This window comes from Geotrypetes seraphini, chromosome 1 (genome assembly GCF_902459505.1).
Source record: "Geotrypetes seraphini chromosome 1, aGeoSer1.1, whole genome shotgun sequence".
NCBI classification, from domain to species: domain Eukaryota; kingdom Metazoa; phylum Chordata; class Amphibia; order Gymnophiona; family Dermophiidae; genus Geotrypetes; species Geotrypetes seraphini.
Genome location: NC_047084.1, coordinates 323,922,147 through 323,949,120, shown reverse-complemented (window position 1 = coordinate 323,949,120; position 26,974 = coordinate 323,922,147). Strand labels below are relative to the sequence as shown.

Below are 26,974 nucleotides of genomic sequence, written 5' to 3'. Positions count from 1 at the left end.
ATCGAGTTTACCCATAGAAAGTAAGGGAAAGTTGCTTGGTTCCCCTCCCCCCCCTCCGAGGCCAACGGCGCTGCTCCACCTCACCCCACCAAATCCCAAAAAGACGTCACGACCTCTGAGAACTGGCATCGCCCACCCACCCAAACACAAGCCTTTACCCCAATCTGGCACCGGCACGCAGCATCAACCCACAGGATATGCCGGTGCCTGAAGATCCTGCCTCTTGCCTGGGCTGGGCCTTGAGCATCTGCGCATGCTCAAGGCCTTCTGGCTCCCGCTCTCCCCGAGATTCTCCTGAAAAACTGGCTTTTTAAGGACACTTTTAACCGAGTTATGCAAATTTTATATATTCAGGATGTGTGTCAGAGTACTAGTAATGCTGATAGGTGAAAATATATTCAGGATATATATTCAGGATGTGTGTTAGAGTACTAGTAATGCTGATAGGTGAAAATTGAGCAGGTATCCTTTTCCCCATCCTATTGTTTCATCACCTCACCCTTTTTATTTGTTTATAAATTGTATTTAACTCTTTTTTTTTTAATCTTATGTGTTTGGTTAGTCTAAAGTTGTTTTAACCGTCTGGTTTGATTAATGTGTTTTTCTTTTTTACCCCAATTTTATCATTATTTGTAAATCGCATTGAATTACGATTTTGCAATCAAATCAAATTTTTATTAAACTTGTGTTTGGGCGGGCGATGCCTGTTCTCGGGGTGTGTTCGTGGACGATGCCGGTTCTTGGGGTGGGGGGTGGGGGGGACTCGCAAATCGAGTCAATGCTCGGTTTGCGAGGCACAATTTGCTCCAGTGCTTTGCTCGTCTTGCAAAACACTCACAAACCGCATTACTCGCAAACCGAGGTTTGACTGTACTTTTTTTTACAAAAAGGGTGGTGGATACGTAGAACAGTCTCCCAGAAGAGGTGGTGGAAACAGAGACTGTGTCTGAATTCAAGAAAGCCTGGGATAGGCACGTGGAATCTCTTAGAGAGAGGAAGAGATTATGGTTACTACGGATGGGCAGACTGGATGGGCCATTTGGCTTTTACCTGCCATCATGTTTCTATGAGATAGACACTGAATATTAGTGCTTAGCAGATAGTGGAGCACCAGCTGTGTCTTTACAACCACAAAAAAAGGCACCTTTAAAGCATATATACAGAGTATAAAGATGACAAAAACTTCAGAATATCCAAATTATTTTATTATGATTCAAAATGCTACTGTATGTTATTAGGCTGCTCACAGAATGTACTGATTCCTAAAGTAATTCAGCTGAAACACTAATTTGATAGTATTCATCAATTGCTTTTTCATTTTTTGCTGTATAAAATGCTAACAACTGTCCTGTTTGCAGTACTACTGGTATGAAGAGTCTGGGGAGTACCACAAAACTGTAGATGCTGGCAGTGCAGTGAAATACCAAGTTCCAAGATACGGCCACTCACATGATCAGGACACCGCGAATGCTTTCAAAAGAGAAAAAAAAAGGGTGAAAATACAACATCCATCAGCAGGGAGATCTGCCTAATGATAACACAGGTTAACAAATGGCCTCAGCCCTACATTAGTGAGGGCCTGCATAACTCTTATATGGGACCAGATGGATATTGGACAGGCCCATAGAAGCTCCGGGTGGCTAGATCACCCAAAATTATGCCTTAATATTCAGTGCCAGTGACTAGATGTGGCCCAGAACAGAATATTGGGGCATAATGTAGCTTGCAATGGTTAGCATTTTTTAAAAAATGCTGACTGCCGCTGGTTGAATATCAGGGGGACAGAGATCATGTTCAATGAATCAGAGCAAATTTTTGATTGGGTGAACAGAGAACAAGATTATGATGTGGTAATTTCAGTAAATAGTTTAGAACAGACCTGTAGAGCAATGCTTTTCAATCTTCTTCTAGCCACATCTATCCAGCTGGGTTTTCAGATTAGCACAATAAATATGCATAAGATAAATCTGCATATATTAGATGTGCAAGCAACAGGTGTCTAACTCAAGCATATTCAATGTGCTAATACTGCAGACCTGACTACCACCTGAAGATGGCTGAGCAACACTGCCAGTGCAGATAGCCCCAAAGTGACAGACTGGGTTTGGAAATGGCCTGAAAGAATAGAGATAGTGGTGCGCCTCAGTCCTGCAGACGATCTTGTTTAATTGCTTCATGAGCAGAAATGCAGAGAAGCTGGTAGGAAAAATGTGTTTCTTTTTTTTGCACAATATGTTAAGATATAGATGGGCAAACTATAACCCTAAGCTATTTCTAGCCCATGGCGTCTTTTCTTCTAACCTTCATGACTTTTTAAACTGCAGCTTTAATGGATCACAGATCCTGTAACTTGGAGCAAAGATCATGTGGCATGTGCATCACCTTAAGTGTCTTATTAGATGTTAGCAGCCACAGCTTATCTTGTGATCCAGTGTCTGCAGCCAGCTATTTATATTTCTTATATACCACTTACATCCTAAGCAGTTTATATTGAATAGCAGTCAGGTACCCTAAGTATTTTCCCCATCTGTTCCGGCAGGCTCACAACCTAACTAGGGTTAGGTAATCTGGAGCAATGGATCGCTAAGTGACTTGCCCAGGGTCAAAAGGAGCAGCACCGAGATTGAACCCACAACCTCAGGGCCCACACCACCAGGCCACTCTTCCACTCCACTCGCTGCTAGGCCCATAGATGTGCTGGTGCCGATTTAAGGTGGCAGCCATATTTTGCAGTCACTGCCAGCAAGGAAGGGTATGGAGAGAGGAAAACAGCCTGACTGGAGCCCTCATTGGCAGAGGAGGGAAGCCCTGCTAGAGTTGCTGCCCTAGCTTGCCTGTGTGAAGGAGCAGAAAGGGGATTTGGGAGAAAAGTGCCATTTATGACTCTTTCTTGCTCCAACTACAAAAAATTTGAGCTGATAGCTCTTCTGCACTCCCACAGCCTACCAGTATTAAAAATTATGCTATACTCTGCACCCAGTGAGGCACTGAAACACCAGCTGCTCCAACTATGAAACAGCACAGCAATTATGACAAGGGTAGAAGAAAGGGAGAATTTTTAGGAAGTCTCTCCCTCAAGTCTTTGAGCTGGTTATCACTGTATTTTTGTTAGAGAACAGTTCACTAGACACTTACCTCTTCCCTGCATGCATTAGTTCAAAAGCCTCATTGATTTTGCCAAATGGCAGAGTGTGAGTTATAAATTCATCAACTTTGATTTTTTTTGCTATGTATTCAGATACCAGTTTTGGTACACTCTCCACACTCTTCCAACCTAAAAAACAAACAGGTTTGTTCGGCTTCAGACAACTTAATCAGAAAGCCATTTTAAAGAGCTCTTCCCACCATAACTAATACGTCTCTGTGCACAAAATCAAATATATTTTACACATGCACAAAAAAATAAATAAATAAAATAAAAACCCAAACACACTTGGGCTAATTTGCTACAAGGATTTCAATTGGATAGCTCAAAGTCATTGTTTTGTGGCTTGCTTGCAGTAACTGCAAATTTTGCAGTGAGCTCACCTCAACTGCTCATTGCATTGCAAGCATGAATGTGGCTTTTCTAGGTGCTTCATAACACGTAGCGGTGCCAGTATGAAGGATAGGGACTGCATACCCCTCTGGCTGACAGGTGTGGGTGCAGTAAGAGGATGATCAATAAGACTATGGGACTGGTCCGTTGGCATGAAAATCTGAGCACATTAGAACTGGTTCCTTTTCCCAAAGGTCAGCCAAATTTCTAATTTTTCAGAAACAAGCCAAACTACAATACAGAAAACTTATACAAAAAAAAAAAAAAGTATCCACCCCACTGTTCATGACTTCTGTTGCATTTAATTTCTGTGTTCCAATTACAGTTTTGTAACAGGGAGAACTACAGGTCTTGCTACACACACCTTTGTGAGCTAGCTTACTGCTCCAGCCTTGAACAAACATGTTTATCTCTGGCTTTGTATTTACCAGCCCCAGTGACCAAAGACCCAGAGGGACAAATTCCCAGGGTGCTCCCACATCTGCTGCCTGCCAAAGAACTACAGAAGCACCAACCAAGATAAGCACAGGAGAATCTCCTCCCTTGCTCACTCTTGTAGCGCTGGTTTTATATTTTCCTTTCTGAGGAAAACAAGTGCAGATGAGAGAATCTAACTTTTGTTTTTATTTCTGTCATATGACTAAAGCCCACAGAGAACTAAAGAATTATACATCCAATTCAGACTATATAACCAGCTGAAATGACAGCTCTAAGCTGTGAAAACATGTAAGAACATAAGACTAGCCATCATACTGGGTCAGACTAATTGTCAATCGCGCCCAGTATCCTGTTTCCAACAGTGGCCAATTTAGGTCACAAGTACCTGGCAGAAACCCAAACATTTCATGCTATTAGCCCCAGGACAAGAAGTGGTTTCTCCCATGTCTGTCTCAATAGGAGTACTTAGGGAATTGAGAAATGTCCTGGCAGAGCCGTTAGCTGCACTCTTCAATCTTTCTCTGAGCACGGGAAAAGTTCCATTAGATTGGAAAACAGCTAACGTCATTCCGCTCCACAAAAAGGGATGCATGTTAGAGACTGCAAATTACAGACCAGTAAGTCTCATGCCAATAGTATGTAAACTTATGGAAACATTGATTAAACACAAATTAGATATGATTCTGGATGATGAGAGACTGAGGGATCCCCACCAGCATGGATTTACAAGGGGGAGATCCTGCCAATCCAACCTGATCAGCTTCTTTGACTGGGTAACAAAACAACTAGACAAGGGAGAGTCCCTAGATGTAGTGTATCTGGACTTCAGTAAGGCTTTTGATAGCGTCCCACACTGTAGACTTTTGAACAAGATAAGTTCGTTGGGGCTAGGAGAAATATTAACTGCATGGGTTAAAGACTGATTCAGTGGCAGACATCAAAGGGTGGTGGTAAACGGTACTCCCTCTGAAAAGTCGGAAGTGTACAGTGGAGTACCGCAGGGCTCGGTCCTGGGTCCAATCCTATTTAATATCTTCATACGAGATCTGTCTCAGGGACTTCGGGGTAAAATTGCATTATTTGCCGATGATGCTAAATTCTGCAACATAGTGGGCGGAGGTACCGTGCCCGACACAAGACATACTTTTACTGGATCACTGGTCTACTATTTGGCAGCTGAATTTTAATCCCAAGAAGTGTAAAGTTATGCCCCTTGGTAGCAGAAACCCATGCGGGACCTACACTCTGAATGGTGAGACCTTAACTAGAACTGTTGCAGAACGGGACTTGGGAGTAATCATTAGTGAAGATATGAAGACAGCCAATCAAGTGGAGAAAGCCTCATCCAAGGCTAGACAAATGCTGGGTTGCATCCGGAGAAGTTTTGTCAGCCGTAAGCCCAAAGTGGTAATGCCGCTGTATAGGTCGATGGTGAGACCACATCTGGAATACTGTGTGCAATTTTGGAGGCCACATTATCAGAAGGATGTGCTGAGAATAGAATCGGTTCAACGGTTGGCCACCAGGATGGTCTCAGGACTCAAGGATGTCCCATATGAAGAACGTCTAGGTAAGTTGCAGCTATTCTCTCTCGAGGAACGCAGAGAGAGGGGTGACATGATAGAGACGTTCAATACGTTACTGGCAGTATTGAGGTGGAAGAAGACATCTTTTTCCTTACAGGACCTACAGCGACAAGAGGGCATCCGCTAAAAATCAGGGGCGGGAGATTTCATGGTGACACTAGGAAGTAACTTCTTCACCGAAAGGGTAGTTGACCATTGGAATGATCTTCCACTTCAGGTAGTTGAGGCCAATAACGTGACTGACTTTAAGAACAAATGGGATCAACATGTGGGTTCACTTCAAAGAAGAACTTAGGGGGAGGGTTATTTGAGTGGGCAGACTTGTTGGGCCGAAGGCCCTTTTCTGCCATCATATTCTATGTTTATGGACTTTTCTTCCAGAAACTTGTCCAAACCCTTTTTTAACCCAGACCCACTAATTGCTCTTACCACATTCTTATGCAACGAGTTCTAGAGCTTAACTATTCTTTGTGTGAAAAAATATTTCCTCCTATTTGTTTTAAAAGTATTTCCATGTAATATCCCCTGGTCTTGTACTTTTTGAAAGAATGAAAAATTGATTCACTTTTACCCATTCTACACCATTCAGGATAATCAGATCTCCCCTCAGCCATCTCTTTTCCAAGGTGAAGAGCTCTAACCTCTTTAGCCTTTCCTCATACAAGAGGAATTCCACCTCATTTATCCTTTTGGCTACTCTTTGGACCTTTCCTAATTCTGCTATATCTTTTTTTGAGATACAGTGACCAGAATACTCAAGGTGAAGTCACACCATGGAGCAATATAGAGACCTTATAATATTCTTTCCTAATAATTCTCAGCATCCTGTTGGCTTTTTTGGCTGCCACCGCACACTGGGCAGAAGATTTCAGTGTATTGTTTATGATGACATCTAGATCTTTTTCTTGGGTACTGATGCCGTAAGCAGACCCTAGCATCAGGTAACTATGATTTGGATTATTTTTCCCAATGTGCACCACTTTGCATTTGTCCACATGCGTTCTCCAAAAAGCCACACAACTGAACACTGTGTTTTACCAAGGAAAGGAAAAACTGCCCCTATGGTTGGATGTGAATGACTCTTCATGTCTAACCAAATCCTTACCTCCAAAAGCGGTCCCTTTCCACGTACGGCCAGTAACCAGCTGAAATGGACGGGTGGAAATCTCTTGACCTGATGCAGCAACTCCGACCACTACACTGGTGCCCCAGCCCTTGTGGCAGGCTTCTAATGCTGCTCGCTATTATTCACACACACAAAAAAAGAAACAAAGAAAAAGAAATTAAAAACCTCCTTATAAAATAAATCCTGGGGGGGGGGGAAGAGAGAACATGTACTAGAAATCCAGCATATTAAAATTTTTCAGACGTATTCATTATGAACATTTTGTAGCCCTAATTTGCGGAGGGGGCTACTAAGACTGCTCTAGGAGAACCCAAAATCTGCTAAGCATTTACACCAGTGCTCTCTGGTTTTATTGCTGCTAGATAGGCCAATGTAATAAACCATACTAATCAAGTTCAGTCCTGGATTTCTTGAGTGATCCAATAAACTTTCTATGGAGCAAAGGTTGAAGCACACAGAAAAACATGATGGCAGATAAAGGCCAAATGGCCCACCAGTCTGTCCATCCACTATCTCCTCCTCTCCAAAAGAGATTCCACACACAAATCAGCACTAAACCAGAAGTAAACCACTATGCTAATCTTAATGGAATTAGTGTATAAATGCATACTAATGTGCTACATGGAGAACTGCTTTTGATGCAGCAAAATGCACTGCAAACTACTGCAGTTTACAACTTTCCCCAACAGCAAAGAAAATCTAACCGATCCATATTTAAATGTGATTTAATCAAGTAGGAGAGGCTCCTGCCCAATTAAATCACCTGTGCGGAGCTATCTGCTGATGTTCAGCAGTATTTAATTGGACAGTGCCGATAAACAATATTGCTAACCACCTAAGCCCGGGTGGAAGCCAGGAGTCAAAGGCTAAATATTGACACTTAACCAGTTAAGTGTTGGCCAGCTACACATACCCATTTATCAATGCTGGTGCCCAGACATGGCTGTCGACAGCAAAAAAAAAAATTCTGGACTGCCATCGGCTGAATATTTAATTTAACCTTAAAGTTTTACGTTACCATAAACTTCAATGAAGTCTCCTGTCAGCACTACCTCCACAATGTGAAGATTCTCAAACTGAGAATCCACAGAGCCAAGGGTATCTCTAGCCATATCATCACTGGATCAGGGGCTCTTTGAATCTGAGAGCTTTTATAAGAGGTGGAGGAAGGTTGTCTAGTTTTCTGGTTTCTCCTTTCCTATCCGACCGGAAATGGGCCAGTCATTGTTTAATGAATACTGAATAGGATTGGCTCATCCCACCAACAAATGTTGGGGGGGGGGGGGAAGGATTTATTTCTAATGCAGAAAACTGTTAGGGCCCAGGTCAGAAAATAAAGGAGAGCCCCCCTCCCCAATAGTCTCTCCTCCCTACCTCCCCTCCATTTCTCCACCTGCCGTTACTATCAAACAGACAAACCCTCACCAAATACAGAGCAAGGGATCACAAATTAGAAATAAAACTATTTAGATAAAAAATGAATTGGGAACCCCAAGAAGTTAAACTATGCACATTTCCCTAAAGCTAATATATTCAATTTAATACATTAAAAAAATGCTTTTTCTACCTTTTGTTGTTGGGATTTTTCCCCCCATCACATTGGTTCCAGTCCTCTTTACTGCTTTCCTGACTCATCTAATTCTCTTTCAAGCAGCTGTTGTCATTTGTCTTCTCCTCTCCATTCCATCACTATACCTGCCTCTGAAATACCAATTGCTCCTTTCTTGCTCTTTCCTTTTTGTTTCTCTTCTGCTTTTCAATTCAAATTGTACCCTCTTTCTTACTCTTCTCTTTTTCATTTTTCAGCTACCTATAAAATTCCCATTCTCATCTACTTGCTCTCCTATTCCCCAACCCACTTCTTCCCCAGTCTTATCTATTCCTTTTCATCTTTAATCTACTCCCTATTACCATAATTCTGCCTGACTGTAATCACTATCTTCTCATTCGTTTCCTTAACCCCCCACTCTTCCTGATCTCTCCCACATAGTTCTACCATTCCCAGTTGTTCCTTCCTCCACCTTTCTGGCTCAGCATCTGCTCCCTTTTTCCTTCCCCTGTCTTCATAGCCTCTCATCTCCCTGTCCCTTCTTTCTTACCTTCTGCCCTCCCCTCCATGGTCCAGCATTCACCCTCTTCCCGCTCTCCATCATTCCCTTTTATTTCTGAATCCAATATCTCCTTCTTTCTCCCCTCTCTACCTCATATGTATCTCTCCCTCCCTCTCATCCACACCCATGCCCAACATCTCTCCCTCCCTTGTGTCCTGGGTCCAACATCTCTCTTCCCATTCCTCCCCTCCACCATCATGTCCAATATTTCTCCCTCTCTCCCTCATGCATCATCGCTCCCTCCCCTTGAGCCCCATATCCAACATTTTCTTCCTTCTTGACCTCCCCTAACCCCTTTTCTGGCCCCTCTCATCTTTCTACTGCATCTCTCCCTTCCTCCCCATCCCCTCCATCCCATGTCCAGCAATTTTCCCTCTCTCATCCCTCTTTTTCCCAACTCAGCATCTCCCCTTCCCTCCCTCATCCTACTTTACCAACAACTCTCCTTTAGCCAGAGAGGGGGGAACAGACTGGGCTTCTGCATTGCTCTCTTCTTGGGTCAGCGCCAGCAATTTTCACTCGTTGCCTTCTGCTAACTCAGAAGCCTCTCCTCTGCTGTGTCCCACCCAGAATGTTGTAACAGAGGGGGCAGGACAACTTCCTGGGTGGGACACAGCAGAGGGGAGGCTTCCAGGTTAGCGGCAGGCAGCATGTGGAAATCGCTGCCCCCGACTAATGAAGAAAGCAACATAGGAGCTCAGTCTGTTCCCTCCATGCCTGCACTGTATTTAAAGTGCACTGCTGCTGGGAGGGCCTGACCTCAAACTGGGTGGGCCCAAACCCACCTGTGACTATGTCCCTGATTCAAGGTATAGGGGACCTACTAGGCAGAACAGCAAATATAGCAGTCAGGTCAGATAACAGGTATAGAAAGCCCTTCATCCTTTACTGCCACGTGGTCTTGAATTTCTTGGTTTAATCTGACAGGAAGAAATCTATTCAGCAAAGAAACTTTTCAGATCAAAGAAGAAATTCTTTATTCTTGAAACGTCTTTCCTCAATGATGGGTGGCAGGGGAGAAATCATATCCTCCAGCTGCTATTCAGGGCCCTTTGTTTGAGTCACCTGACAAACCTCATAATATTACAGTACAAAATGAATGTAATATTTAACTAAAATGTTAAAAAAATGGATCCTGGAAATCTTTTCTACAGCTACAGAAGCTCAAAGAATGGCAGAGGTTATTGTAGCTATCGCTGCCTTGCTTACACACTTCTCCTGTAACTTTAAAGTTATACAGTGAAGTAGCTTTCACATTAAGATATTTCCTGATCGATGTAACTTCTGTACTGACTCTGTGTTTGAGTCAGGAAGTGGATTCCTAAGGGCCTTTGTTATTAATTGCTTGGGCATTGTTCATTTGTTGGGTGCAAATGGTTTTCTTTTTCTTTCTTTTCTATTTAAAGAAAATATATTTTATGGTACTGTAATTTAGTTTTATACTCTGCAATTATGTATGTTTATGTTTTATGGAAACCGCTTTGTTTAAAGGCGGCATATAAATTTTTAAAATAAATAAATAAATAAATAAAGACTATTACTTTGCCCTCGCATGTCCCCCCCCTCAGGAAAACCAAACTAAAGAATTTTATTATAGTAGAAAAACTTTGATAAAATTTTACTTAATATGTCTGTGAAAAATGAATGGTTTTGCATCAAACATTAATGTTAATTTCCTTGTATCAAGGTAAAATAATAAAAACAAGCTAATCAATGTGCCATGGCCACTTACCATGACAGCAACATTCCCAATACATTCAAAGGAATAATCCACTCCACCATCAGTCAACTCAATCAGCACCTCCTGGATAGGCTTTTGATAGTCGTTTGGGCTGATGCACTCGGTGGCTCCAAACTCTTTTGCCTTTGAATATTTGTCCTTGTTGATGTCAACCCCAATGATTCGAGAGGCTCCAGCTATTTTACAACCCATGATCACTGCAAGACCAACGCCTCCCAGACCGAACACAGCACAGGTAGAGCCAGATTCAACCTGTGGAAGGTAAAGCAGCCATGGATGAAGACCATCACATCCGTTTTACCTTTCCTAATTCCATGCCAGATCTGATCTCCACAGTGACCATATTTCCCAGCCTCAAGGTGCCTCTCAGCCCATCATCTGCACTTCTTAAGATCCCACTACCTGAATGCCAACAAGTGAGAGGATTCAACATCTTACCTTGGCGGTGTTGACAACAGCTCCGTAGCCTGTTGAAATGCCACAGCCCAGGAGGCAGACTTTATCCAAAGGGGCTGAATCATCTACTTTAGCGAGGGATATATCAGCCACAACAGTATATTCAGAGAAGGTGCTAGTCCCCATGAAGTGAAAAACCTGCTTTCCTTTGCAAGTAAATCTGCTGGTGCCATTGGGCATTAATCCCTTGCCTTGAGTGACTCTACCAAATAGAAAATGCACAAAGCAATTCCACTTTTAGTTCTAAAAGTTGAATGGAAATCTAAAATGAGATGCATTTGCAAATTAAGAGTGAGAACTGGAGTCAGGCAACATAAGAGCAGGTAAGATCATAGAACTTTCTTCACTTTAAATTTACGTTGACCTCCTTTAATTCTGCACTTACATGGGTCAAGCTAACCTTGGAGTGGTCTTCGATGCTGACCTCTCATTTTCTATGCATATCCAACAAGCTACTAAGACCTGTCGCTTCTATCTCTTCAATATCACCAAAATTCGCCCCTTCCTCTCTGAGCACACTACCCGGACCCTTGTCCAAGCTCTTGTAACCTCACCCTTAGATTACTGCAATCTACTCCTAACTGGTATCCTGCAGTGTCGCCTCTCCCATTTGCAATCTGTGCAAAACTCTGCTGCATGACTCTACCAACCTTGCTACGCTCATGTCACCCCTCTCCTTAAATCACTTCACTGGCTCCCAATCTGCCATCGCATACAGTTCAAGATCTTGTTGCTGACCTACAAATGTGTTCATTCTGCTGCCCCTCAATATCTCTCCTCGCTTCTCTCTCCTTATACACCTCCCAGGGAACTCCGTTCCTCAGTTAAGTCACTCTTTGTGTTACCCTTCTCCTCCATTGCCAATTCCAGACTTCGTTCCTTTCATCTAGCTGCCCCCTGTGCCTGGAATAAATTACTCCAGTTTGTCCATCAAGCCCCTTCCCTTGTTTAAAAGCAGACTGAAAATCCACCTTTTTGATATAGCTTTCAATCCTTAAACCTATTCCTCTGCCCTCCAATCCAGCCTGCTGATTACCGTATTTTCACGCATATAACGCGCGCATTATATGCGTTTTTACCTACCGCGCATACCCCTCGCGCGTTATACGCGTGAGCGCGGTATACAAAATTTTTTTTACATAGTTCCCACCCCGCCCGACGCCCGATTCACCCCCCCCCCAGCAGGACCGCTCGCACCCCCACCCCGAACGACTGCTCGCACGCGCTCCCACCCGCACCCACGATCGGAGCAAGAGGGAGCCCAAGCCCTCTTGCCCGGCCGACTCCCCAACTCCCCGACAATATCGGGCCAGGAGGGAGCCCAAACCCTCCTGGCCACGGCGACCCGCTACCCCCACCCCGCACTACATTATGGGCAGGAGGGATCCCAGGCCCTCCTGCCCTCGACGCAAACCCCCCTCCCTCCAACGACCGCCCACCCCCAAGAACCTCCGACCGCCCCCCCCAGCCGACCCGCGACCCCCCTGGCCGACCCCCACGACACCCCCACCCCCCTTCCCCGTACCTTTGGTAGTTGGCCGGACAGATGGGAGCCAAACCCGCCTGTCTGGCAGGCAGCCAACGACGGAATGAGGCCGGATTGGCCCATCCGTCCCAAAGCTCCGCCTACTGGTGGGGCCTAAGGCGCGTGGGCCAATCAGAATAGGCCCTGGAGCCTTAGGTCCCACCTGGGGGCGTGGCCTGAGGCACATGGGCCCAACCCGACCATGTGCCTCAGGCCGCGCCCCCAGGTGGGACCTAAGGCTCTAGGGCCTATTCTGATTGGCCCACACGCCTTAGGCCCCACCAGTAGGCGGAGCTTTGGGATGGATGGGCCAATCCGGCCTCATTCCGTCGTTGGCTGCCTGCCGGACAGGCGGGTTTGGCTCCCGTCTGTCCCAACTACACAAAGGTACGGGGAAGGCGGGTGGGGGTGTCGTGGGGATCGGCCAGGGGGGTCGCGGGTCGGCTGGGGGGGCGGTCGGAGGTTCTTGGGGGGGGCGGTCGTTGGAGGGAGGGGGGTTTGCGTCGAGGGCAGGAGGGCCTGGGATCCCTCCTGCCCGTAATGTAGTGCGGGGTGGGGGTAGGGGGTCGCCGTGGCCAGGAGGGTTTGGGTTCATTCTTATAAACAACCTTATAACTTTTAATCTAGAGTTAGTGAGTATGAATTCAGCAACAAGAACAGAAACATGTTAATTCTTATAAACTATAAAGGACAGTCGGGCAGCATGCGCGGTATACCCGTGAGTGCGGTATACAAAAGTTTTTGTACATAAAATCGTGGTTTCTGCGCGCTATACCCGTGTGCGCATTTTACACGGGTGCGCGTTATCTGCGTGAAAATACGGTAACCGTTCCCCTTAACTGTATCCATGACATCCTGTTTGTCTGTCTTGCCTGTTTAGATTTTAAGCTCTTTTGAGCAGGGACTATTTTCTTATTTGTGACTCTGTGCACCGCTGCGTGCATCTGGTAGCACTATAGAAATAATTAATAGTAATAGTAGTAGTAGTAGAACCCTAACCTCACAAAATTAAATGTCATTTTCATTATTAATTTTCTAACCCATCCGTCTGATCGTTTATGAGACTTGATATACTGCTTAATTTGTGGTGCAAGTCAAAGCAGTATACAAACAGTAATTAAAAACATGTATACATAAAACCAAACTAAAACGAGAAAAAAAAAGAGAAAGGAATGCCATTGATCAATAGGAAAAATACACCCAAGCTCAGAAGAAGTGGTAAGGTATGCTATTCAAATTTTCCTATGCTCTAGTCTGAGATTTACAAGAGGGGTGGGGGGAAGGATGAGGGAACAGGTGCCCATCCCCAGGACAGATAGAATGGGAACAAAGAGGGCCTTTAAATTTGGCCCTCCCCCCCCCCCCCCCCGGACACTGGCTCCTCAAGGCCTTCTGACTCTCGCTCTTTCCGAGATTCTAATGAGATTCTCGGTGTCTCTGAGAATCTCATTAGAATCTTGGAGAGAGTGGGAGCCAGAAGGCCTTGAGCATGCGCAGATGCTCAAGGCCCAGCAGAATCAGTAGCAGGCAGCAAGCTCTTTAGGCACCGGCATGTCCTGTGGGTTGGTGCTGCATGCCCGATCGCGGTAAAGGATTGGGCGGGCGGGCAATGCCGGTTCGTGGGAGGGGGGGCTTGCAAATCGAATTAATGCTCGGTTTGCGAGACAAGATTTGCGACAGTGTTTTGCTCGTCTTGCAAAACACTCGCAAACCGTGTTACTCGCAAACCAAGGTTTGACTGTAGTTTTATCATTTGATATACCACCCATCATACAAATACTCAATATTCTGAGTTTCAGACAAATTGACCTGTATAGAGAATCAATTTTTTATGATGGTTGGGATCTTTGCTTTGGAATGCTCTATCCAAAAATCTGAGGGCTATTGATTGATATTCAAAAAACTTAAGACACATTTGTTTTTATTAGCATTTTTTTTTTGCATGTGTTATGGTTGTTTTTATTTCAAATTGCATTTGTCTTTGTTTTTGGTCATTTTAGACTGTAGATGTGTGGTATACAAGATATTTTTAAATAAATAAATCAGAGAACAAATAAAAAACTGCACTATTTGTTCATTTCTTTAAAAATGCTGTTTGAAGTCCCACTCAAATCCCTAATATACAATGGCGCATGTGACCCTCTCATTCCATGACCTGGGAAACTTTCAAGCAGTAAAGCAATTGGAAAAAGCAGTGTCACATATGAGATTAGGATTTAGGACTATTAAGCTATGCTGTGTCTCAATTACTGGAGCAGACATAGGAGAGCAGCCACCTTCCTTACCTTATCTTCTGGCATAGGTTAGTTTTAGGATTTTTGCAGAACTTGCATTCGCCACATTGCGGGACATACAGTGGAATGACTTTGTCACCTTTAAGAAAGAAAAAAATAAAAAGTTACTTTTGAACATCTTTAATGAAAAAATCAGTACATAGGAAACTACTGTGGTCAAATGGCACTTTGGACTGGAAAGATGACTCTGCGGGCTCATCCTTTCTCTGGCGGTGATCAGAAATTTTATTTGAGGGTTGAGAAAAGGCACAGACCTGGCAACTATCTCTTGAATGTCAAGGGAGCATTGCCTTTATTACATGTGCAAATTAGTTTAGCTGGCTTTCTATTTAGAATTGAGTATCCTGACTCAGGGGCTGATGCAGAAAGCTACTGTGAGCAGAAGTGTATGGTTACTGCCAGGTGTACATGTACAGTACATTCCTAGGTATATAGGCCCTGATTCTACAAAGTGCGTCCCGATTTTAGGCAGCTGTAGGCATTCTACAGCTGTCTAATCAGCCAATCGGGATGCACGTTTAAAAAAAAAAAAAAAATGCTCCCCGGGCAGGTCGCCTATATTGAAGGTGCCTCCAGGAGCCTAGGGAGGCCCGCAAGACCGCCTAAGCTCGCTTATGGGCCTTAGGCGAACTTAGGCGGCACTATGCGTCTCCCTAGTAGAGGAAGAGACGCTTACAATGTAGTCCAGCAAAATGCCGGTGGCCTGGGGGTGGGGGGGGGTGGGAACGTATCAAAGCGAGTTTCCATTATTTCCTATGGGGAAACTCGCTTTGATAAACGAGCATTTTGGATTACGAGCATGCTCCTGTTACGGAATATGCTCGTAATCCAAGGTACCACTGTATTTAAAATTGTGGCAAGCACAACATAATTTAAGATTTTATTATGTGCTATATTTTAATATGTTTCAACAGAAAGCTAATCATTATGGGGCTCATAATCGAAAGAGAAAAAACGTCCAAAAACCGGCCTAAGTCGGCACTTGGACGAACATTCCTCAAAAACGTCCAAGTGCTGATAATAAAACCGGGTTTTGGACGTTTTTCTAAACAACTTAGGCCTTCATAGTGCCGCTCAACGTCCAAAGCTAAACGGGGTGTTTTGGGAGGCGTGTCGAGGGTGGGAGTTCGGCGGGACGTGGGCCGGCTTAGACTTTGTTGAACAGCATGTATAACCGAAAGTTATACAGCCAACGATCGACGGAACTTGGACATTGTGACTTAGATCATCTAAAACATGGTTTAAGTCACAAAAACCCACCTAAACTCACCAGATAATCACTGAAAACACATAACAGAGACCCCCACACACTACTCCAGTGATCACCAACCCCCCCCCACCCCCATAAAAATTTTATTCACAACTTTAAATTTCAGCCTCCAGACCATCATCATCTGGCTGCCTGGCATACATAGGAAAGCCTAGTCGTCCAACCCAGAGGCAGCTTAAGTCGTCTTGGAGGTGGGCTAGGGATCCATAGAGAAGGGGACCCATGCCCATAAGCCCCTGTAATCACTGCATTGATACTTAAACATGTGCACTCCCCTATACAACCCCCAAACCCTTTTTGACTGGCATATAAGTAGCTCCTGTAGCCATAAGGGCTATTGGGGTGGTAGATAAGTGGGTCTAGGAGATTCTGGAGGTGGTTTGGGGGGCTCACCGTCACCTATAAGGGAGCTGTAGTGAGGAGAAGCCATGGCACCCTTTTTGTGAAGTTCACAGCAGTGCCCTGTAAGGTACCCCACTATTTAGGTGCCATGTCTGGGTGTGCAGTCCCTCACTTTGCAGACCCCTCCCACGTCCAACAGGGCTTGTTCTAGGCGTTTTGGACTTGGACGGACAGTTGGATGGAAATGTGGTATAAAGATAGATGATTTAGCGGCTTGGACGATCAGATCTGCAGGACGTATAATTGGACGATTTTCGAAAGTCAAAAAAAGTTGGACGTCTCTTTTGAAAATGTGACTTAGGCTCTTTTTGACTTTGGATGACTTGCAAGATGGACGTAAAAGGACATAGACGTCCCTTTCGATTATGCCCCTCCACGAGTTTATGTTTGTTTTTAGAACAATCTTTGCAGTCTTTGTATTGTGACTCTTGAGAAAGCCAGTTATACAGGTGAAACGGATCCCATCGGGAAGGACTGTATTAAATTGTTTTGACTAATTTTTTGTTTGAAGAAAAACCTGACACATTGAATGTAAATTGGATTTATAAAGTGCACTTTTATTTTTGAGTATATTGGGTTAAATAAGGGGTTTGAGTTTACCTAGTTATTTGCATGTAAGAGAGGAAATCTGGAACTGATAAGTCTCAGACTGTTTTCAATTCCTTATATACTGGGCAGGTTTCCGAGATCCTCTTCCCCCCCTCTTTTTCACATTTGTTGCTTGCTACAATTAAAAGAAGCTATTTTGGTGACCTTTCATCATCCTCACAAATAGGATACGAGAATTACTTCCTGTCTCAGCTTTCTACTGCAGGAATGTTGAGTAGAAAAAAACATGAGGAAGAATTTTCCCTTGGGAGCTCATTTTCCCATTCCGGTGAGTTTTTTCATGTCCCTCTGCCCCCTTCCTGTGGGATTTTTTTATTTCCAAAAATTTTTTATTGAAATTTTTCATAACAATAAACATCCAGACAGGAGAACAAAGATTCTTAGAAACTGCTTACAGCTTTGTTGACAAAAGCTTAGGATATTCATGGACTATAACCCACCCCACCCTCCCCATATACAGCATCCATATTAGTGCTGCCCGATTCGAATCGGTTCACCGATTCACTTTGGGTTTATTGATTCAAATCGATTAAAATAAAATCGGCCTCCCGATTCATTAACTGACCCTCCACCCTCGCCCCCTAAAGCATGAGCGGTAGCGCTGCCTCTTGCTGGCCAGCCGCTACCGCACCTGCTTTAGAGGGCGATGGGGGAGGGTCAGTCAAGAAGTGCTGGTGTCTGGCTTCCCCCCTGGCCTCCCGTGCATCCATTTACCTAATATCAGCAACCTGCAGAGAAGATCGCTGGTGCTAGCGATCTTTGCAAGTTGCCATAGGTCTTCTGAGCTTTTTCCTCTGCCGCGATCCTGCCTCTGATGTCAGAGGAGGGGGTGGGACCACAGCAGAGGAAACAGCTCCGAAGACCTATGGCGGCTTGCAAAGATCGCTAGCCCCGGCGATCTTCTCTGCAGGCTGCTAATATTAGGTAAATGGATGCGTGGGAGGCCAGAGGAAACACACAGGCCTTCTGGAAGGGGGAGGGGTGCACTCCTTTGGGGGGGTGCAGTCCTTCAGTAATGGTGGCACAGGCTTTCAGGGGGGACAGGAAGGCCTTCAGGGGTGGGGTGCAGGCCCTCAGGGGGGACTGGCCTTCGAGGGGGGTGCAGGCCTTCAGGGATGGTGGTATAGGTCTTCAGGGGGGACAGGCAGGCCTTCAGGGGTGGTGGCACATGCCTTCAGTAGGGGACAGACCTTCAGGGGAGGGGGGCCCTGGTGTAGAAGTACATGGAGGGAGGGAAGGGAGGTTCAAAGAGATGTGCATATGCAGGACTTTGGGGGGGAAGAAATAATGGGTCTAAAAACAGAGGAGAGAGAGAGAGATGGTGGACAATGGGATTTAGGGAGGGTAGGAACAGAAAGGGAGAGAAGTTGGACACAAGAGATGGTGTGGTGGGAGGATAGAGATACTGGATAAGAGAATAGTTGGGAAGAGAAAGGGAGAGATGGTGGACCCTGGGGTAGTGGGGAAGGAGGGAGAGATGCTGGATGAAAGGGTAGTTGAGAAAAGGTGGATCTGTGGATAGAAACGAAAAAAAGGAAAGATGCCAGACCTCCGGGGGAGGGAAGGGAAACAAGGGGAGGCAGAGATAGAAGATGGATGGTTAGCATGGAGAAAGAAAGAGACCCTGGCAAGTAAGTTATCAGAAAACAACCAGAGCCTGGGACCAACAATATTTGAATAATGACCAGACAACAAAAGGTAGAAAAAGTAATTTTATTTTCTGTTTTGTGATTACAATGTCAGATTTGAAATGTGTATCCTGCCAGAGCTGGTGTTAGACCACAAACGTGAACTAGGATTTAACGGAGAGCGGAAAAGTCTTTTTTGTTTATTTTGTTTACACCACAGCACTAGTGTGGTTAGGAGAAGGCAAAGGAGGTGAAGAGGCTATAAAATAAACCCACCAGGATATTTTGGAAAAAAACAAACAAACACCCAATTGGGCAGGAAAATCGAATCAAAAAATCAATTCAATAGGCTGAATCGAATCAAAATTTTTTTCCTGATTCGAGCAGCACTAATCCATACATACATATACACACACATTCAACCACAACATTCAATTACTTATTACTGTTCACATATGCCTGCAAGTTCTGACCTCATCTGCACAAGCCTCAAACACTTTAAAATCATAAATGTTCAAGGTTTGTGCGGGTAAGGCTGAACTTACAGGAATGGTGCAGGGACAGTGACAAAACTCGCAGGGACGGGGAAATTGAGTTCCTGTGGGGACGGGGAAAATTTTGTCCCTGTGTCATTCTCTAAAGTTGAGCTTGTATCTTTCAAGACTTATATATACATCCTACTGTATGGAAGACCAATGTCTACCTAGGGAGTGGAATTCCACCCCATTTCTCAAAATCAAAATGATAGAGTAAAAACAATACAATACAATTTTTATTTCTATACCACAAATACCTCAGTGACGTTCACAGTGGTTACATAACAAGAATTGGAGGCAATGTCCAGAATTAGAATCTCAAAAATAAATTAAAACAGATGAAATTACCCCCTTAACACATATTTAATAAGCAAATAAGTTTTCAAAGACTTCTTAAAAATCTTATAATTATTCATTAACATTATATACAGTGAAGTAAAATTTTCCAAAGTTTGGCGGCTTAGTAAGCAAAAGTAGAAGTAAATATTCTCAATTACAAATGGAACAAATAGGATGGATTTCTATTTTTTTTTTTAAAAAGGAGTAATCTGACACAGATTTCCTAGTATAAAAAATGTGATGAGAAAAATATGTGCCGTAAGAGGGAAGGATAAATGCCAATCACCATGTTGGGAGTGGACAGGAAATGAAGGGTGTGAATGCAGTTTATTAGTGTGCCTATGTTTTATTTTATTATGAGCCTAAAAGTCTCTTTTATACCAGGGGTTCTTACATCTGTTTTACAATCACTGGATGTCTGTTTGAATAAACCTTTTACAGATCATGTGCAAAAGATATGGCATAAATGGATATCCTCTGGTGAAACAAGCTGGACAAAAACCAGAAATCTGATGAAACCAGATATAGAACTGATTATAAAGTGGGCAAGATGCATGGAAGGACATTCTAGAATATATGGTTCAACATGCTTTCAAAAATGTGGTATAAGCAATGCCATGGATGGCCGGGAATATATATTATCATAGCCAAAACAACCATGAAGAAGCGCAATAAGATCAGATCTACATATTTTCAGTATTAGAGACTATAAGAGTTAAAAGAAGTTAATGTGCCTTACTTTGAGTACCAGCAATTTTGGGATTTGGTAATTGTGCAACAGTGTGCGATCCCCATGATAGTTACCGGTATTTCTACCTGATTGCTTTATGTAGTTCCTTTGCAATGTTTTACATTTTAATATTGCAAAAAAATAAAATAAAATTACATATATATATATATATATATATATAGGACGGGGAGACAAGATGGCACAGTTTATATATATATGTATCTCAATCATCATTTATGGAAAAGCTTTCTAGTCTTGGTAGTCTTTGTAGACTGTGGCAAGCCAATCTCCCAAATCTCTATGTTCAGTTTATATTCACCATTGCCCCCCCCCTCGTTTTTTTAGGAGAGGGGGAGGAAGGTGCCTCAGCTTATATTTAAGTACTTACAGTCAGTGGGACAGATTAGCACATTTGTGAATTATCAACCAGAGCTAGTTAGCGGGGTTTATATGTTCCCACTACCTTGTTTGACTCTTGTCACTCCTTCTCCCACACTTTCAACAATCCCAGCTCCTTCATGGCCCAGGATCACTGGGAAGCAGCCTTCTGGATCAGCGCCACTAAGGGTGTAGGCATCAGTATGGCATACAGCAGTAGCAACAATCTGTGGGGATATCCAGACATGAAATTCCTCATCTGTAGTAATATAACACTGCTATATGTAATATAGAACTCCAAGTCACAGGCAGATCACTAGCAATCCTCACCAACTTTGCATATCTTCTGTGCCCACTGGCCTATTTTAGATTTAAATATCAGCAACTCTCATGTTGGATAAATGACCAACAGCAAAGCTCTGACTGACCAAGTTAACAAAGGATCCACAAACCACCTCTCAACCTGACAGAATGAATCCAGATACAGTAACCTGCCTGGCAGCACCACATATGCCTGCACCCTGGGCTTCAGGGCAACTACTTAAGCAAAAATACAGCAGTAAAGTGTTTAAATGACACAGGTGGTCTTTCAATTTTGCCTGCTCCTTTGATAAGCTGCACAGTACATTTCCCCCTCCCCATTCGCGCTTTCGGCAATCGCAATTTCACATATTCGTGATTTTTTGGGGAGGGGGAAAAAAAGGACCCCCCCCCCCAGTTTAGCCTTCCTCCCGGCGTCCCGGCCTTACCTGGTGGTCTAGCGGGCTTTCGGGGCAGGAGCGATTTTCCTACGCTCCTGCCCCGTGTAGATCGCCAATAGGAAATGGCTGTGGGGAGTTCCCGTCGTAGTCTCGAGAGCAGCATGCGCAGATGCTCAAGGCCCAGCCCAGGCAAGAGGCGGGAGCTCGCATTCACCCGTACAACGAGCAGAAGGGGTAAGGACCGTGCTTGGGAGGAAGGGCGGGCGGATGCCGCTTTCAGCACGGGGGTGCTTTGCGGTTCTCGCGGGAGGGCGTTCGCAGGGGGGGTGGATGCGATGCCGGTTTGAGCAGGGGGGAGGTGCTCTTACACCAGAACATGCTCGGTTTGCGAGGCAAAAGTTTGCTGAGTGTTTTGCTCGTCTTGCAAAACACTCGTAAACCGAGGTTCCACTGTATATCTATTGTTGCCACAATCCGCTGTACCTATCACTTTGTAGCCAGTGTGTCCTAGTCTCTAAACTTGTCACCTATTGCTCCCACCCTCATCTTGCAAGGAACTGCTTGCTTATTCTGTTCCATAAAAATAGAGACATATATATATATATAAATATAAATAAAGGGTACCGGGACCTCGAGTCCCTGAGGCGCAGGTGGCTCAGGGTCCACCGGGAAAACTCAGACCTCATCCGGCGCACCAGACACCGCCTCAGAGCTGGACATAAGTGGCAGCCCCCCCCCCCAGTCAGTAGCACAGCTATGTAAGACATACCAGAAACCTTGAAATGTGGAGGTGACTATCAGATGCTAAAAAGCTATAATGGAGGAACGGGAGATAATTGTCACATCAATGAATATCTCTGCAGTTGATATCGGCGCTGGTAGCATACTGAGTGCTCATTCTCTGCAATGAACTGCATTGTCAGGGAGGCACACCCGAACAAGGGACATGCGCCTCAGAAGCTGCTGGCCACATGTTGGTCTGGAGGTCACCATCATAGCTCCAGACCAATGTCAGGCCTGCTGTTGTGGGGGCATATATTCCTTGTTCAGGTATGCCTGTCCGACAATGCAGTTCACTGCAGAGAAGGGCTCCAGAGAGACACTATCCGATTCTAACCATAATATGTGCTGCACAGGTGCACCTGTCACCCGCTATCCTTTGTCATCTCATGTCTGCTACCTCTCAAAGCTCACCTTCTTGTCAATGTGCTCTTCCTTGGCAGCAGTTCTGGTATGCAACCTATTGCCACCCAACATGTGGCTGATGAGATACCGGTCAGTCCACTGTGTCAATATATACATCAAGACCATTCAGTGTCACCTGCATAAGCTGGCCACCTTTTGTTTAGATGTATACCGGTGTAACTGTACACAGAAAGTAGTTTACATATGTGTTTACACACTGGCCTGACCTGTCCCCCACTTAGTCTCACTGGGTTGGGTGGGGGGGTTAATAGGTAATTGTGTATGTAGTATGCAACCAATGCACGCAATGGTAACCCTCTCTTCATATTCTTACTGCACACAGATCGCGCACAGCATGCTGCCGAGGGCATAGCCTAGGAGGTGGTGGTGGACATGTGCCAAGAGGCAGCCAGGGAGGCAGAGGCAGAGCAGGAGGAGGAAGGCTACTCTGCCACCGAGGAAAGTCTGCCACCTAAAAATGTGTTGGAGGTGTCGGATGGGGAGGACCAGGCCTAGGTGGTAGAGTGGAGGCACAGGTGGTGGCGGAGGTGGAGCAGCAGCAGCACGTGGTGGAGGAGCAGGGTGCATGGGAGGTCCCTGACCTCTATGAGGATATGCCCCCTCTTGAAGGGGATGAAGAGGTGGTTGTGGAGGCAGCAGCCCCAGCCCCACGCCAAGCTTTGCAGCTAGCGGCCCCAGTAGTTCCTCCCCCTCCTGAGGCATATGGACAGCTGCTGCACATGGTGGGACTAATGCGCAGCGAACTGCAGGAGGGGAGGCATGAAACAATGCAGACCCTCCAGGAGATCGTGAGCCTTCTGCGGCAGCTGGCTGCCATTTTCAAGGATCTCATTTAGGGGATGACGGGGCAAACCTGAGGGGCAAGCTGGCAATGGGCCATTGAGGCCCCAATCATGTTACAGTGTCCCTGACAGCTCACAAGTAGCTGGCAGATATCCAATGACTGAAAGGACATCACATGGCCTCTCCTTCACATATTCAGGAGACGTTACCTACTGTATCTCATTGGGACATACTTGGATGTGAACCTACTTGATGTTACTGGCTGTCGTGTACAATGCTGTTACCATATGCTCTGCCAATGATTGCAAGTGTTGAGATGTGATGTACAGATGCAAACTGTACAGTGATGGTTAAGGTGTGCCATAGTTGCACTAAAGGTGTGTTCCATTCCCATGACTAGGGTAGGAAGACATGCATATGGTGGGACAGTGTTAAACGCAATAAGGGCTACCCTCCCCATATCAGTGGAAAACAGGTAGCCAGTGAAATGAAAAGACCCTACCATCAGATGGGATGTGGTGAGGAGGCCATAAAGATTGACACTGAGAAAGTGTGAAAGCTAGGCTGCATTTCTGAGGTCACAAATAGCTTCTATGACCTATGGGCCAATGGATGATGATGTAACCAGGCCAGGGGTACAGGGAGCACCATTGAGATTAGAAGCCGCAACCTCTGCAGCAGCACAGCCTTCACAGATATTTGCTGACCCTTACAAATGAAAAGGTATGTGAGGCTCAGAACTGCTCGCTTACTATTCACAGGTTGGAGCAGTGTTAGGCATGTTGGGCCAATTGGACAGGGGTGTGCCATGTTGTTACCATAAGTATGATATTGTATGTTCTCATAATGCATACATATTTGTATGGCGAGTGTTCTATGAGTCTTTTGTGACCAGATGTTCTACCATTCATGTCTACCTCAGCAAAGGTGTATGCATTTATATTTGAATCTTGACTACACAAACAGACCAAAATAAATACCAGATATCTACCTCTAAACTGGGTGTCATGTGTGATCCCTTGATATCATGTCACTGACCTGCACCTAACAAAAGGGCAGGTAGGCAGCCAAATGAAAGTGGGAACGTGGCCATCTTGTAAGTAAGATCTGGCTGAGACCAGGACCATGTCACATGCAGGACCTGAGACAGAGGTTGTGTTAGTCACAGTTCAAGAAAAAGGAGAGAGATGTAGACTTGCGAGTTCCATGATTTGCAATGGATGTAACAGTTGACTGTCTGAATAGGTCCCCCCCCTGTTTCTAGAGGCCTGTGCTAATCCTCAACTGAAGGGACATATTATGATTGAGGACTCATGTCAAAGGGAGCTGCTGACAACTGTGCGATGCTGCTGTTCATATGCAATCAGTTAGATCCCATAAGAGCTACACATGTGAAAGGTGAAGCACTAGGAAGCTGACCAAACTCCGGCTTAGGCGGTTTTTTAGACGTTTTTGTGTTTTGATTATGAACCCCCTAGCTTCTAGGGGAGTGTGGCCTAGTGGTTAGAGCTGCTGCCTCAGCACCCTGAGGTTGTGAGTTCAATCCCAGCTTGCTCCTTGTGGCTCTGGACAGGTCACTTAACTCACCATTGCTCCAGATATAGTTAGACTGTAAGCCTGCCAGGACAGATAGGGAAAATACCTTAGAGTACCTGATTAGTAAACTGCTTTGGGTGAATCTCTTCATGAAAAGGCTGTATGTATGTACCTATATACCTACCTACCTACATCAAGCAAAAAACCAGCATTCCCAACCAATATAACAGAGTTTCGAGGTGATTAAACAGTTTAGTCCAGCCAGGATGGACCACTGGCTGGATTAAACTGGCAGGATGGACCACTGGTCGGACCCAGCAGCGGCAATTTCTTATGTTCAATTCTTAATTAAAGCAACTTTTTAAAGCTGAAATAACTATTAGCTATTTGCCATTATTTCTTTGAAAATTATTTTGCTTTATTAGTAGTGCATTTGATTTTATCTCCATTAGATTATTGCAATGCTCTTTACGCAGGCGTTTGTACTACTCTTCTGAAAAAACTTTAAATTCTTCACAATTCAGTGGCTAGCCTGATTTTCAAACAGAAAAAAATTAACCATGCTTCATCATTGTTGAAAACTTCACTGGTTATTGGTTAGGCAAGAACAGACTTAAAATTAGCTTACCTTGTTTATAAAACTTTAAATGGGACTGTGAATATTTTCATCACCTGATTTTCTCATTCTATACTAAAGGGACCTATTATCTTAAGGAATCGCCAAGTTCTAAATTTCCACTAATTTAAAAAAAAAAAAGTTGAATGGTCGTTTTCCTGTCAAGCTAATATATGGAATTCTATGCCACCTTTGATCAAATTTACAATCTATTTATATGGTTTTCCATAAGAAATAAAAAACTTGTTTTAGAAATATTTGTCAATTTATTTTACTGTAATTTTTCACTTTAAACTTTATGTAAACCACTCTGGACCAGTTTTGGATTTGGCAGTCTAGAAGTGCTGATTGGATTGGATCATCAGTCATCTTAGTTCATTATCCCCCCTTTTACAAAACCGTAGTGCTATTTTTAGCGCTACCTGCTGTGGTATCAGCTCCAATGCTCATAGGATTCCTATGAGCATAGGAGCTGTTACTAAAACCGCACTACAATTTTGTAAAAAAAAAAATAAAATAAAAAGGGGGGGGGGTTTCTGTTAGCAAGTGGCACTCCTCTCACTGCAACAACCTAAAGAAAACCCTGTGAATGTTTGGCCATGCACCAACCTACCTTAATGCGGACTTCATGAGCTTGTGGTGGAGCAACCTCTATCTCCTCAAAAGAGAGTGGCTTCCCAGCTTCCCAGGCAACAGCTGCCTTGCACTTAATAACCTTTTGGGGGTGGAGGGGAGGAAGAAAATGAAGTGAGGATGCATTAATTCAGCCGCAATGCTATTTAAATACAAAACAAAACATTAGTTGAATATTTTTGGGAGAAACTGCTTAACTTTTTGGTCTTATTTCAGAATATTTTTCATTCTAACACATATTTCTTTCACTGCCTTAAAACATGAAATGTCAAGTTCAGAAAATCATTAAGACAGTATTCTACAAACTTTTACATTACATTAGGTGACTTATTACCTGCATATACCAATCATAGTTCAATATGGGATACAAATAACATATTAGAACATGCTCTAGGAATTTCCATATAATAACTAGATTTTCGATGTTCTCCTAAACACCAACAGTGTTCTCCCTAGCGTGTTTCAGCCGTGCAGGTACTTTAAAATGAGCGCCTGGCTGTCATTTTGCTACTCGGCGGTGATTCGCGCATGAATTGCCAAGCGCCTGCTTCTTCCGGTTTGCCTGCACCCCGTACTTGAAGGTGATACAGACCTTTCCTACGTGCACCATATCTTCAGCAGCACTTAATTCAGCACGCAAACTTCGGATAATGCCTGTTCTTCCGGACATGCTCAGATCAAGTCTAACTGAGCATGAGCAGAAGAACCAACGTTAGCGACCAAATCAAGCTTGCTGAATTAAGTGCTACAGCGCTGCTACAAGGATTTTCCATGAATCACGCCACTGCTCAC

General features: G+C 44.3%; 1 protein-coding gene across 2 annotated transcripts; it reads right to left on the bottom strand.

Annotated features, from left to right (window-relative positions):
* Nucleotides 1-1,183: 1,183 nt before the first annotated feature.
* Nucleotides 1,184-26,974, bottom strand: LOC117366153 (alcohol dehydrogenase class-3). Of its 2 annotated transcripts, none has more exons than XM_033957320.1 (9): nucleotides 26,775-26,974; nucleotides 26,163-26,264; nucleotides 20,793-20,934; nucleotides 14,807-14,894; nucleotides 10,979-11,198; nucleotides 10,532-10,792; nucleotides 6,668-6,803; nucleotides 3,136-3,274; nucleotides 1,184-1,470 (listed from the first exon to the last, which is right to left on the bottom strand). In XM_033957320.1, the coding sequence occupies exons 1-9, from the start codon at nucleotides 26,850-26,852 to the stop codon at nucleotides 1,446-1,448; spliced, it is 1,191 nt and encodes a 396-aa protein (XP_033813211.1). In that variant the 5' UTR covers nucleotides 26,853-26,974; the 3' UTR covers nucleotides 1,184-1,445. The 2 variants fall into 2 exon arrangements, with proteins under 2 accessions (XP_033813211.1, XP_033813220.1); XM_033957329.1 differs by lacking the exon at nucleotides 26,775-26,974 and adding an exon at nucleotides 26,517-26,747.